The sequence below is a fragment of the Bos indicus x Bos taurus genome, chromosome 14 (genome assembly GCF_003369695.1).
Source record: "Bos indicus x Bos taurus breed Angus x Brahman F1 hybrid chromosome 14, Bos_hybrid_MaternalHap_v2.0, whole genome shotgun sequence".
Lineage (NCBI taxonomy): Eukaryota > Metazoa > Chordata > Mammalia > Artiodactyla > Bovidae > Bos > Bos indicus x Bos taurus.
Window position 1 is genome coordinate 70,086,693 of NC_040089.1, and position 15,492 is coordinate 70,102,184.

Consider the following 15,492-nt stretch of genomic DNA (forward strand, 5'->3'; position numbering starts at 1 on the left):
GGTGCATACCATTTCTGTCCTTTCTTGAGCCCATCTTTGCATGAAATGTCCCCTTGGTATCTCTAATTTTCCTGAAGAGATCTCTAGTCTTTCCCATTCTGTTGTTTTCCTCTGTTTCTTTGCATTGATCACTGAGGAAGGCTTTCTTATCTCTTCCTGCTATTCTTTGGAAATCTGCATTCAGATGCTTATATCTTTCCTTTTCTCCTTTGCTTTTTGCTTCTCTTCTTTTCACAGCTATTTGTAAGGCCTCCCCAGATAGCCATTTTGTTTTTTTGCATTTCTTTTCCATGGGGATGGTCTTGATCCCTGTCTCTGTACAGTGTCATGAACCTCAGTCCATAGTTCATCAGGCACTCTATCTATCAGATCTAGTCCCTTAAATCTATTTCTCACTTTACTGTATAATCATAAGGGATTTGATTTAGGTCATACCTGAATGGTCTAGTGGTTTTCCCTACTTTCTTTAATTTAAGTCTGAATCTGGCAATAAAGAGTTCATGATCTGAGCCACAGTCAGCTCCCAGTCTTGTTTTTTGCTGACTGTATAGAGCTTCTCCATCTTTGGCTGCAAAGAATTAGTCAGTCTGATTTTGGCGTTGACCATCTGGTAATGTCCAGGTATAGAGTCTTTTCTTGTGTTGTTGGAAGAGGGTGTTTGCTATGAGCAGTGCGTTCTTGTGGCAAAATTCTATTAGCCTTTCCGTATTCCAAGGCCAAATTTGCCTGTTACTCCAGGTGTTTCTTGACTTCCTACTTTTGCATTCCAGTCCCCTATAATGAAAAGGACATCTTTTTTGGGTGTTAGTTCTAAAAGGTCTTATAGGTCTTCATAGAACTGTTCAATTTCAGCTTCTTCAGCATTACTGGTTGAGGCATAGACTTGATATTGATACTGATATGATATTGATCATACTGTGATATTGAATGGTTTGCCTTGGAAACGAACAGAGATCATTCTGTCATTTTTTAGATTGCATCCCAGTACTGCATTTTGGACTCTTTTGTTGACCATGATGGCTACTCCATTTCTTCTGAGGGATTCCTGCCCGCAGTAGTAGATATAATGATCATCTGAATTAAATTCACCCATTCCAGTCCATTTTAGTTCGCTGATTCCTAGAATGTTGACATTCACTCTTGCCATCTCCTGTTTGACCACTTCCAATTTGCCTTGATTCATGGACCTAACATTCCAGGTTCCTATGCAATATTGCTCTTTACAGCATCAGACCTTGCTTCTATCACCAGTCCCATCCACAACTGGGTATTGTTTTTGCTTTGGCTCCATCCCTTCATTCTTTCTGGAGTTATTTCTCCACTGATCTCCAGTAGCATATTGGGCACCTACCGACCTGGGGAGTTCCTCTTTCAGTATCCTATCATTTTGCCTTTTCCAACTGTTCATGGCGTTCTCAAGGCAAGAATACTGAAGTGGTTTGCCATTCCCTTCTCCAGTGGCCCACATTCTGTCAGCCCTCTCCACCATGACCTGCCCGTCTTGGGTGGCCCCATGGGCATGGTTTAGTTTCATACGGTTTATAATAAGTTGAACCTTATTATGTGGGTAGTTTTGAAAAGTTCAAGGTATTTAATTATAGGTTTTTATTATTTTATTTTTGTTCTTGGCTTTCAAACTAGCCAAATAGAAAATTTAACACAGTAGTTGTCAGGATAGCATGTGGCCACTTCTCTTTTTTGTCTTTGTCCATGCTGTGCAGTATGTGGGATCTTAGATCTTAGTTCCCTGACCAGGGATGGAACCTGTGTCCTTTGCAGTGGAAGTGAGGAGTGTTAACCACTGGACTGCTTGGGAAATCCCAGGCCTCTTTTTCTTTTAATCCTAAAAAGATTAAAGTTTAGGATTAATCCTAAAAAGATTAAAGTGTTACCAGTAAAAGTTGCATACTAAACTCAACTTTCCATATTGAAAATAGATTGTTTTTTCCCCCTCAAAGTATGCCCTTACAAAAAGAGGGTGTGTAGCATCTTCAAAGGTATTACTAATGCTTTAGTACATATTCTGGGTGATGAGTACGCTTAAATTTATTGTTTGTTTTATCTTTCATTTGAGCAATATATATTCTATATACATGAAAGAGGTAATTTAAAATTGTATAGGAAAAATATTCAGATGTAAAGTGTTGTAATCCTAAAAAGGAGTGTAGTACCAAGGAGAGACGACTCCTATTTGCAGTTTCCGTCAGTTCTTCTAATAAGTGTCTAGAAATTATTACATTAGAACGCTTTTAGAAAAACATTTTTGGTGATAGTCAGGTTCTATTCCTGGGCCAGAAAGGTCCCCTGGAGAAGGAAATGGCAACCAACTCCAGTATTCTTGCCTGGAATACTCCATGTATAGAGGAACCTTGACGGGCAACAGTCCACAGGGTCACAAAGAGTCAGACGTGATTGAGTGACTAATACTTTGACTTCACTTTTACGGCATAGCTTCTAGGCGGTTCAGTTGCAATAAATGGTGTATTTCATGTATTTCTTCCACAAACAAAGTTTCCTGTTACTGTTTTAGGGGTGAGAGTGATCACTTTTACTTTTGTAAAGGCAGATTAGGAAATTGACAAAATTTAAAATTTGTGTCACAGGAAAAGGCCCTCAGCAAATGTTCCTCCATGGGTTTGATCCTGTTAGAGATGAATACATTTGTGCATGCTGTTTTGGAGGTGTGGGAGTCAGTGGTAGTATTGGGTGAATAAGCACTATGTTATTTTGTTTGTTTATGGGCAGTTAATTTTATAATTGTTTTAATGTTTTAAGTTGATTGCTATAGAAAAATTCAGTTTAGTTAGATAGTTCGGTTTAATCATATAAACATTTAAGTTTTCAGAAGCCAAATAACTAAGAGTGATAGCTTCTTATTTCTAAACCAGTATAGTATGACATTTACATTTCATTTTAAGGCTTGTTTAAATAATTTAGACACATAATTCCTATATAAAAATCACTCCATTGAAATGAACATGGATTTTGCAATCTAAAAATGTGTCGTGTCTTTGGAAAAGAATACCTTCACTTCCTTTGTTATTAAGGCTTGTTTGTAAGGCTTTTATTTTAAAATATTATGTTGTAAATTACTGTTTTCATTTTTAAGAACTTGGCAAGTGGCTTGAACCTCTGAAAAACCTTAGATTTGAGATTAACTGCATCCCAAACCTAATTGAATATGTTAAACAGGTAAGTAAAATTTAAAAGTGTCTTGATTTTATGGAACTGTGTGGTAGTATATAGTAATGTATTAAATCACTTGTATAGATAATGTAGTTAAGTATACTTGATTGATTTACTAGTCCTGTGGGTATAGATGGATATGTGATTGTGTGTATACATGAACACAGATGCCCACAACGATATTGCTTTCTATTGCCAGATTCTGTCCTATTTTTTTTCTTCTCAAATAAGAATAATATCACCTACCATTTTGGTGACATTTACAAAAATGTTTTAAAGTTAAATGCTATGATAATGTGATATATAATTGTTTTAGTTAAACTTTCTGAAAAAGAATATCCCTCAAAATTTTTAGGTGAAAATTGGTAAGAGTTAATTCTAGATAATTGGAATGAGGACTAGTTCTGTTTGTTCATTTGGGATGGTTAAATTACTTCAATCTGCAATTGAAGTAATTCATGAGAGTTGAAAAATCATATAGTTCATAATATTACAGTTGAAAAATTCGTATACAAGTCAAGTAATTCATAATGCAAAACTTTGTTATAATCAAAACATTGTTAGTTGGGGAAGTTTAAAAAGTTTTCTTTGCTCCTTGGTTGATCCAGTGTGTATCATAGGATGAAGGACTAAAGGTGCTCTTCTTTTTTTTAAAAGTGCTCTTCTTTTTAAGTGCTTTAAAAAAAAAAGTGCTCTTTTTTTTTAAAGGTGTTCTTCCTTCTTTTTTTCTTTTAAAATGATGCATAAGAAGTTTTAAACTAGAGGGGCAGAATAGACCTTGAATTATCCTTTTCCTCCATCTCCCCCAGAGAGTACTTTTACCTCCTACAATGCCATCATATTCTTCTGTTCTTTATTTTATGCCTCAAAGACGATCTAGAGTTTTTGATTATATTCAGTCTTTTTATTTAGCAGAGGTACATTTGTGTCCTGTAAATTTAGATGGTCAGGTATTTAGGGTACTTGTGCATAGTTAGGAGAATATATTAAGTATCCAGTAAAATACCAGAGGACTTGGATTAAAGTATTTAACCAGTAAAAAGTTCAGCGCTAGAAATTTGAATTGCATGTTATAATTAAAATTTTTAATTTTTATGTAAATCCTTGTCCCGTTAAGTATGGTTATTATAAATAACTCTCTAAGGTGTGCTAAAAAACAGCTGATCTAAGACAGAAACGTCACTCTGTGACTCCCTGCTGCCTTAAGTAACTTGTGGGATAACTGAAAGGCAGCAAGGAAGAAGTTAGAGGGAAAGATAACCCAAGGTAGGGAAAGTGAAAGTGAAAGTTGCTCCGTCGTGTCCGACTCTTTGCAACCTCATGGACTACGTAGTCCATGGAATTCTCCAGGCCAGGATACTGGAGTGGGTAGCCTTTCCCTTCTCCAGGGGATCTTCCCAACCCCAGGGATCAAATCCAGGTCTCCCTCATTGCAGGCGGATTCTTTACCGGGTGAGCTACAGTGGTGGGAAACATGAGGAAAAGGGTTTTCTTATTTTTAGGTTTCTCCTCTGAGGTTTAAAGGCTGAAGTAGTAACATTTTAAAGTCGTATTTCTTCCAAGTTTTTTAAACCATGTATATGCTGCTCTTTGAAAATTACAAAAATAAGGCAACTTAAGTGTAACTATTTGTTGGCAGGAAAACATAGCCTGGGCAGGTGCTAAGGACATAGGTAACTGTATTTCTTCTTCCTCTCTTCATGCCCCAAATGGCCATCATTACTAGATTCCTGTGGTATTTTTGAAATGTATGTTATGTAGTATTAAACCACTCCCTGATGCTTCATCAGTTTTGAAAGAGGTTTTTGTATCCACAGGGCTCTGTAAAATCAGAATCCCTTGCTTCCTTTTTGGAAAAACGGATATATAGAAAGAGTATCCAAAAAGGAGCTATTTTAAATTCTTAACACAGAGAGTTCATACCTATCTGTATGTAGCCTTTGTTTTTTAGTCAGTTTTTAATATACTTGTGTCAGCAGTTATTCATTTTATAAACATAATGTCACATATGATACAACATATGCCAAAGATTGTATAACCTTTAAAACTTCATTAGCTTTATTCATGTTTTAAGTGCACTAAGGAAGTTTAAAATGATGTAAGTACTTAACTTGAAACTCCTGTTTTTAACCATTGCCTTCTCTGGGTCTGATAGGTACTAAGAAATTAAAGTTTCTGTTCATTTTTATTTTTGAAGAATACTGATAACTTGATGACCCCAGAAGGAGTTGGCCTTACTACTGCCTTGCGTGTTCTCTGTAATGTGGCCTGTCCCCCACCCCCTGTTGAAGGTAATGTGGCTACTATACTTAAAAACTATTTTTAAAGCCCAGTGTAAATATCATTTATTAAATAAAATATTCAAAAATCTTAACCAGTGATTAATATTTAAGTAATTAGTTTTTTGTTTTTTTTTTCTCCCTTATTTATGTAAAGGTCAACAGAAAGACCTGAAATGGAATCTTGCTGTCATTCAGCTTTTTTCTGCTGAAGGAATGGACACCTTTATTCGGGTGCTGCAAAAATTGAACAGTATTCTGACTCAGCCATGGAGGCTCCATGTCAACATGGGGACTACCCTTCACAGAGTTACTACCATTTCGATGGCTCGCTGCACACTCACTCTTCTTAAAACTATGTTAACGGAACTCCTGAGAGGTGGATCCTTTGAGTTTAAGGACATGCGTGTTCCTTCAGCACTTGTGACTTTACACATGCTCCTGTGCTCTATCCCTCTCTCAGGTCGTTTGGATAGTGATGAACAGAAAATTCAGAATGATATCATTGATATCTTACTGACTTTTACCCAAGGAGTTAATGAAAAGCTCACTATCTCAGAAGAGACTCTAGCTAACAATACTTGGTCTTTAATGTTAAAAGAAGTTCTTTCTTCGATATTGAAGGTTCCTGAAGGATTTTTTTCTGGACTCATACTCCTTTCAGAGCTGCTGCCTCTACCATTGCCCATGCAAACAACTCAGGTATCACTTCCATATAACATGCATCTTATAAATGATGGCAATAACACTTTTTTAAAAACCAGTGGTTTTTCTTAAAAAAACAAAAACAAAAGACCCCCTCATCTCCTTCCCCTAAGAAAGACATAAAATACCTGGATGAGGGTGAGATAAAAACTGAAGCAAGTTGGTCACTAAGGAAACATGGGAGTAACATTTTAAATAAATTTTTGTTAATGTGAATTTTATTATGCTGTTACGTATACTTGTACTTTTGTTGTTTTTAAATCTTTTTCCCCCACCATTAACTAGGTTGCTTCATCAATGGACTCTGCTCTACTGACTGCTAACCTGAGAACAATAAGATTTTTTATTAGATGCAATGAATTCAAGCAAATGTTTAATTGTACAACAGAAAATTAAATGTTTTAAGCATGCAGTAAAGATGTTCTTTTCATAATAGTTCTTCCTTAACAGTTTTTGTGATTGTAAATAAATATTAAAAAAAATCTACGTACACACACATTATACTTTTTTAACAGGTTATTGAGCCACATGATATATCAGTGGCACTCAACACCCGAAAGTTGTGGAGCATGCACCTTCATGTTCAAGCAAAGTTGCTCCAAGAAATAGTTCGCTCTTTCTCTGGCACAACCTGCCAGCCCATTCAACATATGTTACGGCGTATTTGTGTTCAATTGTGTGACCTTGCCTCACCAACTGCCCTTCTGATTATGAGAACTGTGTTGGATTTGATTGTAGAAGACTTGCAAAGGTATTTTCATTTTGCACTAAAATTTTTTTCCTCAAGGTATTTTTGACACAAATACTTTAAAAAAAAATTAACTTAGACTTTGGAAACCAGGCTTAAGAATGCTCAGATAATACGTGTACATATAAAATACACACAGCATAGGCACATGTATATGTGAATATATAAAGGTAAATTTTGATTAGAAAGCTATTATTTTATCTGCAAGATACCTTGAAATATTTCAAGTTTTAGGGTGCTGGAAAAGTGAACTGTGAAGTACTCTGATTTAAGAAAATATGTTATTGAAAACCCAAATTTACAAAGTTTTATAGTAATTGTAAAATTCCAGAGTTGTCATACCCAAGGAATGAAATTTTTTACGTAAGATTTGTATAATAGTGTTGAAAAAGCAAATTACTAAGTAATGCCTTAAAATCAAGAATTTTGTTTACTAAATGTGTTGATTTTATTTCAGCACTTCAGAAGATAAAGAAAAACAATATACTAGCCAAACCACCAGGTTGCTTGCTCTTCTTGATGCTCTGGCTTCACACAAAGCTTGTAAATTAGCTATTTTGCATCTAATTAGTGGAACTATTAAAGGTGATGAAAGATATGCAGAGATATTCCAGGATCTGTTGGTTTTGGTGCGGTCTCCTGGAGACAGTGTTATTCGTCAGCAGTGTGTTGAATATATCACATCCATTTTGCAGTCTCTCTGTGATCAGGTATTTATAGTTATTTTTATAAATTCTTTGTGGGTGTATATATTTTTTAACAACTTCTCCTGATGTAATTCTTGGCTGCTAACAAAAAGATCTCATCTGTTTCATTATTCATATTATTGTTTAGGGGGGATATTTGACCACTGAACCAACAATAAAATGATTTGGTGCTACATAACTTTCTTTGACCTTGTACATCACATGTTTCTCTAAAGAGGTTTTTTCATTGTCTTTATGAGATACTGTCTTTGGGTATTTATTCTGTGTGCCGTTGTATTCTTTGGGGTTGGTTATATCTGGTAGTTTCATTTTCTTTCCAATTATATTCTGTACTGATTCATTCTTGAATATTGTAGTTTTGTGATTGGTTGAATTAATACTATATTTTTTTGTTTGGGCTTTTTTTTTTTTAATTAAAAAAATTTTTTTTAGCCATTCCTAAAGGTATGGGGATCTTAGTTCCTCAACCAGGAAAGTGCAGAGTCTTAACCGCTGGGAAGCCAGGGAAGTCTTTGCAACTTTGGAAGGCATCACAGCCTACTACAGTTTTAGTGTGTTTCAGGTTACTGTGCTTATAGATGTTGACTAGAAGTAGTAGTACTTCTTCCTGCTGTTCCTATTATTAACTTCCAATTGGTAGTTCCATGAGTTAATGAGAATTGCTTTAACTTTTAAAGCCCATTGTTACAGGGATCATCATAGATTTCTCTGCCTGATAGGATTTTAGCTTGTCAAAATGCTCCTACTATCTAATTAATCGAATGTGATTTTTCCAGGCAGAGTATTTTTAATAGGATCCCATATTAGAAGATTTGGAGGAGGGCATGGCAACCCTCTCCAGTATTCTTGCCTGGAGAATTCTCGTGGATAGAGGAGCCTGGTGGGCTACAGTCCCTGGGGTTGCAAAGAGTCAGACATGACTGAGTGACTAAGCACACACATATTAGATTACCTTTTTCTAGCTAAAAAAAAAAAAAATCCAATTTGGTTACATTTAACACTCAAGTCAAGAAGGAACATTTTTTGTGTGATTTGTTTTCACAAAAAGGAGATCTGGTAGAAAATAGTTTTGGACCTGGTAAAAAGGCTATTTTAAGTCTTTATACCTCAAAATGTCCAATCAGCTGGTATTTGTTTTATAATTAATATTGAGTTGTATGACCATGCTGAGTAACAGTTCAGCATCCTAGCTACCCTGATCACATAAACTTCATTCTTGGCTGGCCTCACTTAGTTGTATTTCCTTTCTATTCAAGCTTTGTTTTATAGTTTTAACCCAAGTTGAATAGTGGTTTCCAGTGTATTGAAGTGGTTAAAGGCAATAACACATACCTAAAAATGTTTCTGTAAAGTCTGCTTTACTTCTGTAAAAAGAGTAGTGTGGGTTTTTAGTTATTGTTAGGTAAACTTGCTGACATTGAAAAACTTGAATTTTAGATGTATATAAAAACGAGAGGAAAATATTGGAAGATTGTGCCTAAATGTTTTTTCGTTCCATCCATTTCTTTTTGTGATATTTTAAATTCAAGTATGGATATATTTATTAAAATTTATTTCTCTGAATGCTTTCTTTATAAATTTAAAAATATTCAGATGAATAAATATAATAATTTAAAATATTTTCATACCCAAAGTACTAACCTAACCATTTGAAGATAGAAACTACACTTAGTATAAGCCAGAAGGAAAAATTTTTCAGAGATGTTCTTTTAAAATAAGAATACTGTGAATCAGGTTCCGCTGCCAAGTGGTTAGGTGTCAGTCTTACAAAGTAGAAACACTGAAGCAAATTCTTTAGGTGCGTATCCTTGTATTAACCTTTGTAGAAGGGCAGAACAACTCCTTTGTATTTAATGTGTTTGAATCTGTGTTTGGGATGGGATAATAATTATACTATTTCAATAACTACTAAGTACTAATTGCTGTGTATTTCAGAAATAAAAGCTCGAAGTGATAGTGACAATCATTTAAAAAAACTGTTTTTTCCCCAACTCCCCTCCTCCCTCACAGGACATTGCACTAATTTTGCCAAACTCTTCTGAAGGTTCTGTTTCTGAACTGGAGCAACTCTCCAATTCTCTACCAAACAAAGAACTGATGGCCTCAATCTGTGACTGTCTCCTGGCTGTGGTAGCTAACTCTGAGAGCAGTTACAGCTGTTTACTGACATGTGTCAGAACAATGATGTTTCTTGCAGAGCATGATTATGGATTATTTCATTTAAAAAGGTAATGCTTTATCTAATTTAATTCTGTTGTTACTTAATTGACTCTTTTGCGGCCCCATGGACTGTAGCCCGCCAGGCTCCTCTGTCCATGGGATTTCCCAGGCAAGATTACTGGAATGGGTTGCCATTTCCTTCTCCAGGAGATCTTCCCAACCCAGGGATTGATCCTGCGTCTCCTGCGGTGGCAGGTGGATTCTTTACCACTGAGCCATCAGGAAGTGGTAAAAATTTACTATTTTCTTGTATTTTAATCCCCCCATATTAATTAATTCATAGATGTTGTAGAAGGTGGAAGGTACGGTTTCTTTCATGTGGAGAAATTTTGAATTTGTGGAAAAGATTCATTAGCAATGAAATGTACTAGTAATAAAATCTTTAGGTAATATAAATTGAGAAGGAAATCTTATCATTCCGGTGTCATTAATTCAGTGCTCGAAGATACTTGTTTGGTTGGCATAGACTCCTCTAGTTCTTCAAAGATGATGGTAGTGTGGTATTCTGGACTCTGAAGCTGAAAGTGCTGATTCTGTGTGTTTTATTCTCTAGAGGAGTGGCTGATCTGAAATGGATTTGAAATGATGTAAATCTCGTGCTGCTCAGTCTCTCAGGTGTAATTTCTGCTCCCCATTGCTATCCATGCCCTCGTCTTTTTCTTCACTAGGGAGATAGATAGCTACTACTTAGTTTCCCTGAGAATTCGTAGAAGTGTGTAGGATTATGAGATCGAAAGGATTAGGCAACATGTATTTGTGCCTCTCATCAATTCTTAATAACGTTGGTTCCAGGTAGAGTGCTTGGTGCTGCTTCCCATCTTTCCCCCTGCTTAGCCTGTCCTCCTGTACTCTCTCTCACTTAATGGTACCTGCTGAACATGCAGGTTCTCCCCCTGCCACCTCCCAGTCTTTCGCCAGAGTCTTTAAATTTTATTTCTTAAATGTCTTTTTTCCTATTGCCCAGATATTTACCTTTAAAACTCGTCTTATACACTACATATCCAATTAAACTTAGTTTTTAAAAAAAAGCTGGCTCTGCTAGGTTCATGTAAGTCATTGTAACCTATTTCCTTTGTTTCTTCAGCTTGGATCCTTCTGCTGAGCTCCATGTAACTCATATATCTATTTGATGTCTCTGCTTAGCCATCTAATGGACACCCAAGCTGAATGAAAGCAGAGCTCTTGATATTCTTGCCTCAGACATGTTTCTGTCTTGCTTAACTTGGTAAATGTTAAACGTGAAGATTCTCGCTGCTTCTCTTCCTTTCTCCCTGCCTCCAGTCTGTCAGGAAGTCCAGTACGTTATGTTTTCAAAACATCCTGAATCTGATCACCTTTCTCCACCTCCATCGTTACCACCCCTGTCCCCTCCATTGTATTTGCCTATATGACCCATTGCAATAGCCTCCAGTCTTCTCTTCTTACTTCTAGTATTGTCCCCATAAAAAATATTTTCTTAGTGCTCAGATTGATCTTTTTAAACTTAAAACAAGGTATGTGTCATTATTATTTTGCTTAAATCCTTCTGTTGGCTTTCCATTGAACTGCAAAATTCAAACTTGATATTGATCTCTAGGGCTCTTGTACAGTCCAGCTCTTGCTTATCTTTCTGACTTTTCTCATAGCTCTTTTACCCTCAATTTGGCTCCCTGTCAGGCTCATTCCTATTTCTAGACCTTTTTTTTTCTTTCCTAAAATGCTTTTTCCCTAGTTTCTTCTAGGACTTATTTTTTTACTTCACTCAGGTATCTGTATCAATATATTTCCTGCCTAAATGCCTGCCTAAAATGTGTATCCTTTGTGTCCCTATTCCTTATACCCCTTTATATTTTGACATTATGTCATATAGACTTACTGCGTATTTGATTGTCTCCCTCAATAGAATATAATCTGCACAAGGACAGGGACTGTGTTTTCTTGACTGTACTCCCTCCAGCACCTAGAAACCTGGTTCATAGTAGGCATTATGAAGGAATGGTAGAGTCATTTAGTTCACAGATATTTGTTGAATGCCCTCCTCTGGGCCAGACACTGCTCTAGGTGCTGGAGATTTAATAATTAAAAAAAAAATCCCTGTCTTCTCGATGCTTTCATTCTATTAGAAGTAGACAGATGATCAACATGTAAATAAAATACACAGTGTGTTATAAAACAATATAAAATAGAGCAAAGGAATAGCGAGTGCTGAAGTGAGGGGGAGAGTTGTCATTTGAAGTTTGAGGAGGTAATCAGGGAAGTCCTCGCTGAGAAGGTGGCCCTTGAACAAAGAACTGAGGGAGGTGAGTGAAACATGTTAATATGCTGGAGGAGAGCAACTGCATGTGGTATGCCTAACTTGTCTGAGAAATGGCCTGGAGACTGTGGTGGTTGCTCTTAAAGTGAGTAAGCACATTGGAAAATGACAGGGCCCCGGGTCAGAGAGGTAATGGGTAGGTGAGGGAAGGGGTCATCGGGGGCCTTTAGAGTTACTTACAAGGGCCACTGGGCTTCCCTGGTGACTCAGATGGTAAAGAATCCACCTGCGATGCCGGAGACCCAGGTTTGATCCCTGGGACAGGAAGATTCCCTAGAGAAGGAAATGGCTACCCACCCTAGTATTCTTGCCGGGGGAATCCCATGGACAGAGGAACCTGGCAGGCTATGGGATCACAAAGAGTTGGACACATCCGAGCGATTAACGTACACACAGACACACGAGAGCCATTATGAGGTTTTGAGCAGAGGTATAGTGTGATCTGGCTTTTTCAATAAATAGCTGACTATATCCTCTAGTCCTGAGAAAGGCCTCACTTAAAAAAACTTTTTTTGAGATGATTTTAGACTTTCAGAAAAATTACAAAATAATAGTACAGAGCTCAGATATACCCTTCATCCAACTTACCCTTATCCCTGTCCTTACGTTGATGTCTTGAATAACCATTGAATATTTGTCAAAATTAAGAAACTAAACTTGACATAATACTGTTAACCAAAATACAGAACTTGCTTAGATTTTACCAGTTTTTCTAGTAATGTTCTAAGTACATCATATCAGGAAATATGCATTACTGGCGATAACTAACCTTGGTCACCAAACTGAGATGCTGTCTGCTAGGATTCTGCACAGCAAACTTACTAATTTTCTGTTTTTAAACTAAACATTTTGATAATATACTTCAAGACTGTAAATGTCCTGTTTCTACTTAAAATTTTCATCCAGTCATTTTATTGTCCATCAGTGAATCTTGGCACATGTCAATTATTACTGTGGTGTTTTAATGTGTGTGTGTGTGTGTGTGCATGCACACTCAGTCATACCTGACTCTTTGCAACCCCATGGACTGAAGCCTGCCAGGCTCCTCTGTCCATGGATTTTTCCAGGAAAGAATACTGGAGTGGATTGCTATTTCCTTCTCCAGGGGATCTTCCCGACCCAGGGATCAAGCTGGTGTCTCCTATGTCTCCTCCTTTGGCAGGCGGGTTCTTTACCAGCTGAGCCATCAGGGGAAGCCCATGGTGTTTTAAGAGTGATTTCCTATTTTTCTTATTCCTTTTTCACTTAATTATCCTCTGTAAGGATGAATTCATCACTTTTCCCCATTTATTTACTTATTTGGGTATTTATATCCATATAGACTTGTGGACATTAAGTTTTTTTGTTGTGTACTAATTGAACAGTATGTCATTATTTATTTTGTTGTTCAACTTACATCACTAATTTTGGTTTTTCTCGTTGACTAGGGCTGGGAAATATATGTGTCCTAACTCATGCGTTTACCAAAAAAATCTACATTTTTTTTCCCACCTATTGTATGTATATATTTTAAAAGATGAGTCCATACAAGTATTTTGTTTCTAATACAGTGTCAGAGGGTGGATTCTAACTTTCCCCCTTTTTTTGTAACCTCATCCATGTTTTGTGATATACAGTTGTGTGGATTTTGACCTTTATGTATCTACTATCACATTTCCATGCAAAGCCATCACCCCAGCAGTCTAGTGTGCCACCCTTTTATAGACAACTTCATTACAAGTTGAGTGACAAAATACCAGATTTTAGTATTGCTAGTTTACTTTTTTAATTGTAGACATTCTAAAGGGTATGCAGTGGACCCCAGTTTTTGATAGGCCATCTAAATAAGGCTCATTCTCTTAAAGTTATAAGTAAAGGCTAGTAATTGGTATAATCCAATTTTTAACCTAAGCTTTTTCCGTTGATTGTACTATTTCTATGTTTAATCTCATTCCTGTTTATTGTGCTTTGTCTGTTTCATTATTTTATAAAGTTCTCATGAGCACGAGTCTTATCTTTCTCCATTTTGTATTGCTTTATCCAAGTCTTGAAATTTTATTTTGATCAACTAAGAACTATATAAATGCATAATTTTAGCAGGATTATGTATTGTCATGGTTTTGGACACATAGCATGATTATTTCTTACACTGAAACCTCTCTATAAGAGGATGGTAAATTGTGGGCCACAGGCCAAATCCAGCGTTTATTGGAACGTAGTCAATATTTATGTGTTGTCTACAGATGGTTTCCCACTACGTTAGCCATTGAGTAGCTGTGACTGAGACCACTATTCTGTATAGAGGGCAGATTGAGTTCTGTATAACCCTGTAAAGCCTAAAATAATTTATCGTTAGGCCCTTTACATAAAAAGTTTACTGATGCTTACTTGATACCTTTGATTTCTTTCTGTCAGATTACACTGTCATGAAGATAATCATTCTTTGTAGTTATTATATAAATTAGGCTTTCAAGCGGAGAAGGTGATGGCGCAAAAGTACCACTCCAGTACTTTTGCCTGGAGAATCCCAGGGACGGCGGAACCTGGTGGGCTGCCATCTATGGAGTCGCACAGAGTCGGACACGACTGAAGTGACTTAGCAGCAGCAGCAGCAGGCTTTCAAGACAGCTATAACTTCCTTATGTTAGAGAAATCCCCAGGTTATAAAAAAGTGTTCAAAAAGGAACCTGTGAATTTATTTGCTAAGTTTTGTAGCTTTGTTATTTGGGGGAGTTTTTTTCTTTCTGTGTTTTTGACGTTTGTGTACATGCATGCCCGTTGTGTCCAGCTCTGTGTGACCACATGGACTGTAGCCTGTCAGGCCTCTCCTCTTAACTCAGGGAGCAGACCTGGACCTCCTGCATTGCAGGCGGATTCCTTACCGCCAGAGCTATGAGAGACACCCTTATGAAGTCTATCTTCTTTAAAAGGAGGTATCAACTATAAAAAGAAATGCTTTGTTACATGGTTTGTATGACAGATAAACCAAAGTACGTTTTTACATTTCTTGAAATGTAACATTTTAATTTACTAAATTTTGTTTGTCTGAACTGAGATCGTTCATTTCTCATGCCAGACTTATACGCTCAAATTTTAAAACATTGCCTCTCTATTTTCTTTATTTACAGTTCTTTAAGGAAAAATAGTAATGCTCTGCATAGTTTACTGAAACGAGTGGTCAGCACATTTAGTAAAGACACAGGTGAACTTGCATCTTCATTTTTGGAATTTATGAGACAAATTCTTAATTCTGATACAATGGTAAGTGTATATATATGTATTTGGTATTTCTCATATTTACAAACTTAATGTATATGTTAAAAAAAACCACTTGGGTTCAAAAATATCTTGGAATGATGTTATTTGGAACTTGGA

The 15,492-nt window shown here is 36.5% G+C and overlaps 1 protein-coding gene across 4 annotated transcripts in view; it reads left to right on the plus strand.

Moving 5' to 3' along the window:
* Positions 1-15,492, plus strand: part of VIRMA (vir like m6A methyltransferase associated) — a 63,334-nt gene that overhangs the window by 37,502 nt on the left and 10,340 nt on the right. For all 4 annotated transcript variants that reach the window (XM_027561522.1, XM_027561524.1, XM_027561525.1 and 1 more), the window contains 7 exons: positions 3,110-3,192; positions 5,384-5,477; positions 5,623-6,167; positions 6,686-6,921; positions 7,376-7,628; positions 9,636-9,853; positions 15,246-15,378. In XM_027561522.1, coding sequence (XP_027417323.1) covers positions 3,110-3,192; positions 5,384-5,477; positions 5,623-6,167; positions 6,686-6,921; positions 7,376-7,628; positions 9,636-9,853; positions 15,246-15,378 — 1,562 coding nt within the window. The remainder of the gene's footprint in view (positions 1-3,109; positions 3,193-5,383; positions 5,478-5,622; positions 6,168-6,685; positions 6,922-7,375; positions 7,629-9,635; positions 9,854-15,245; positions 15,379-15,492) is intronic.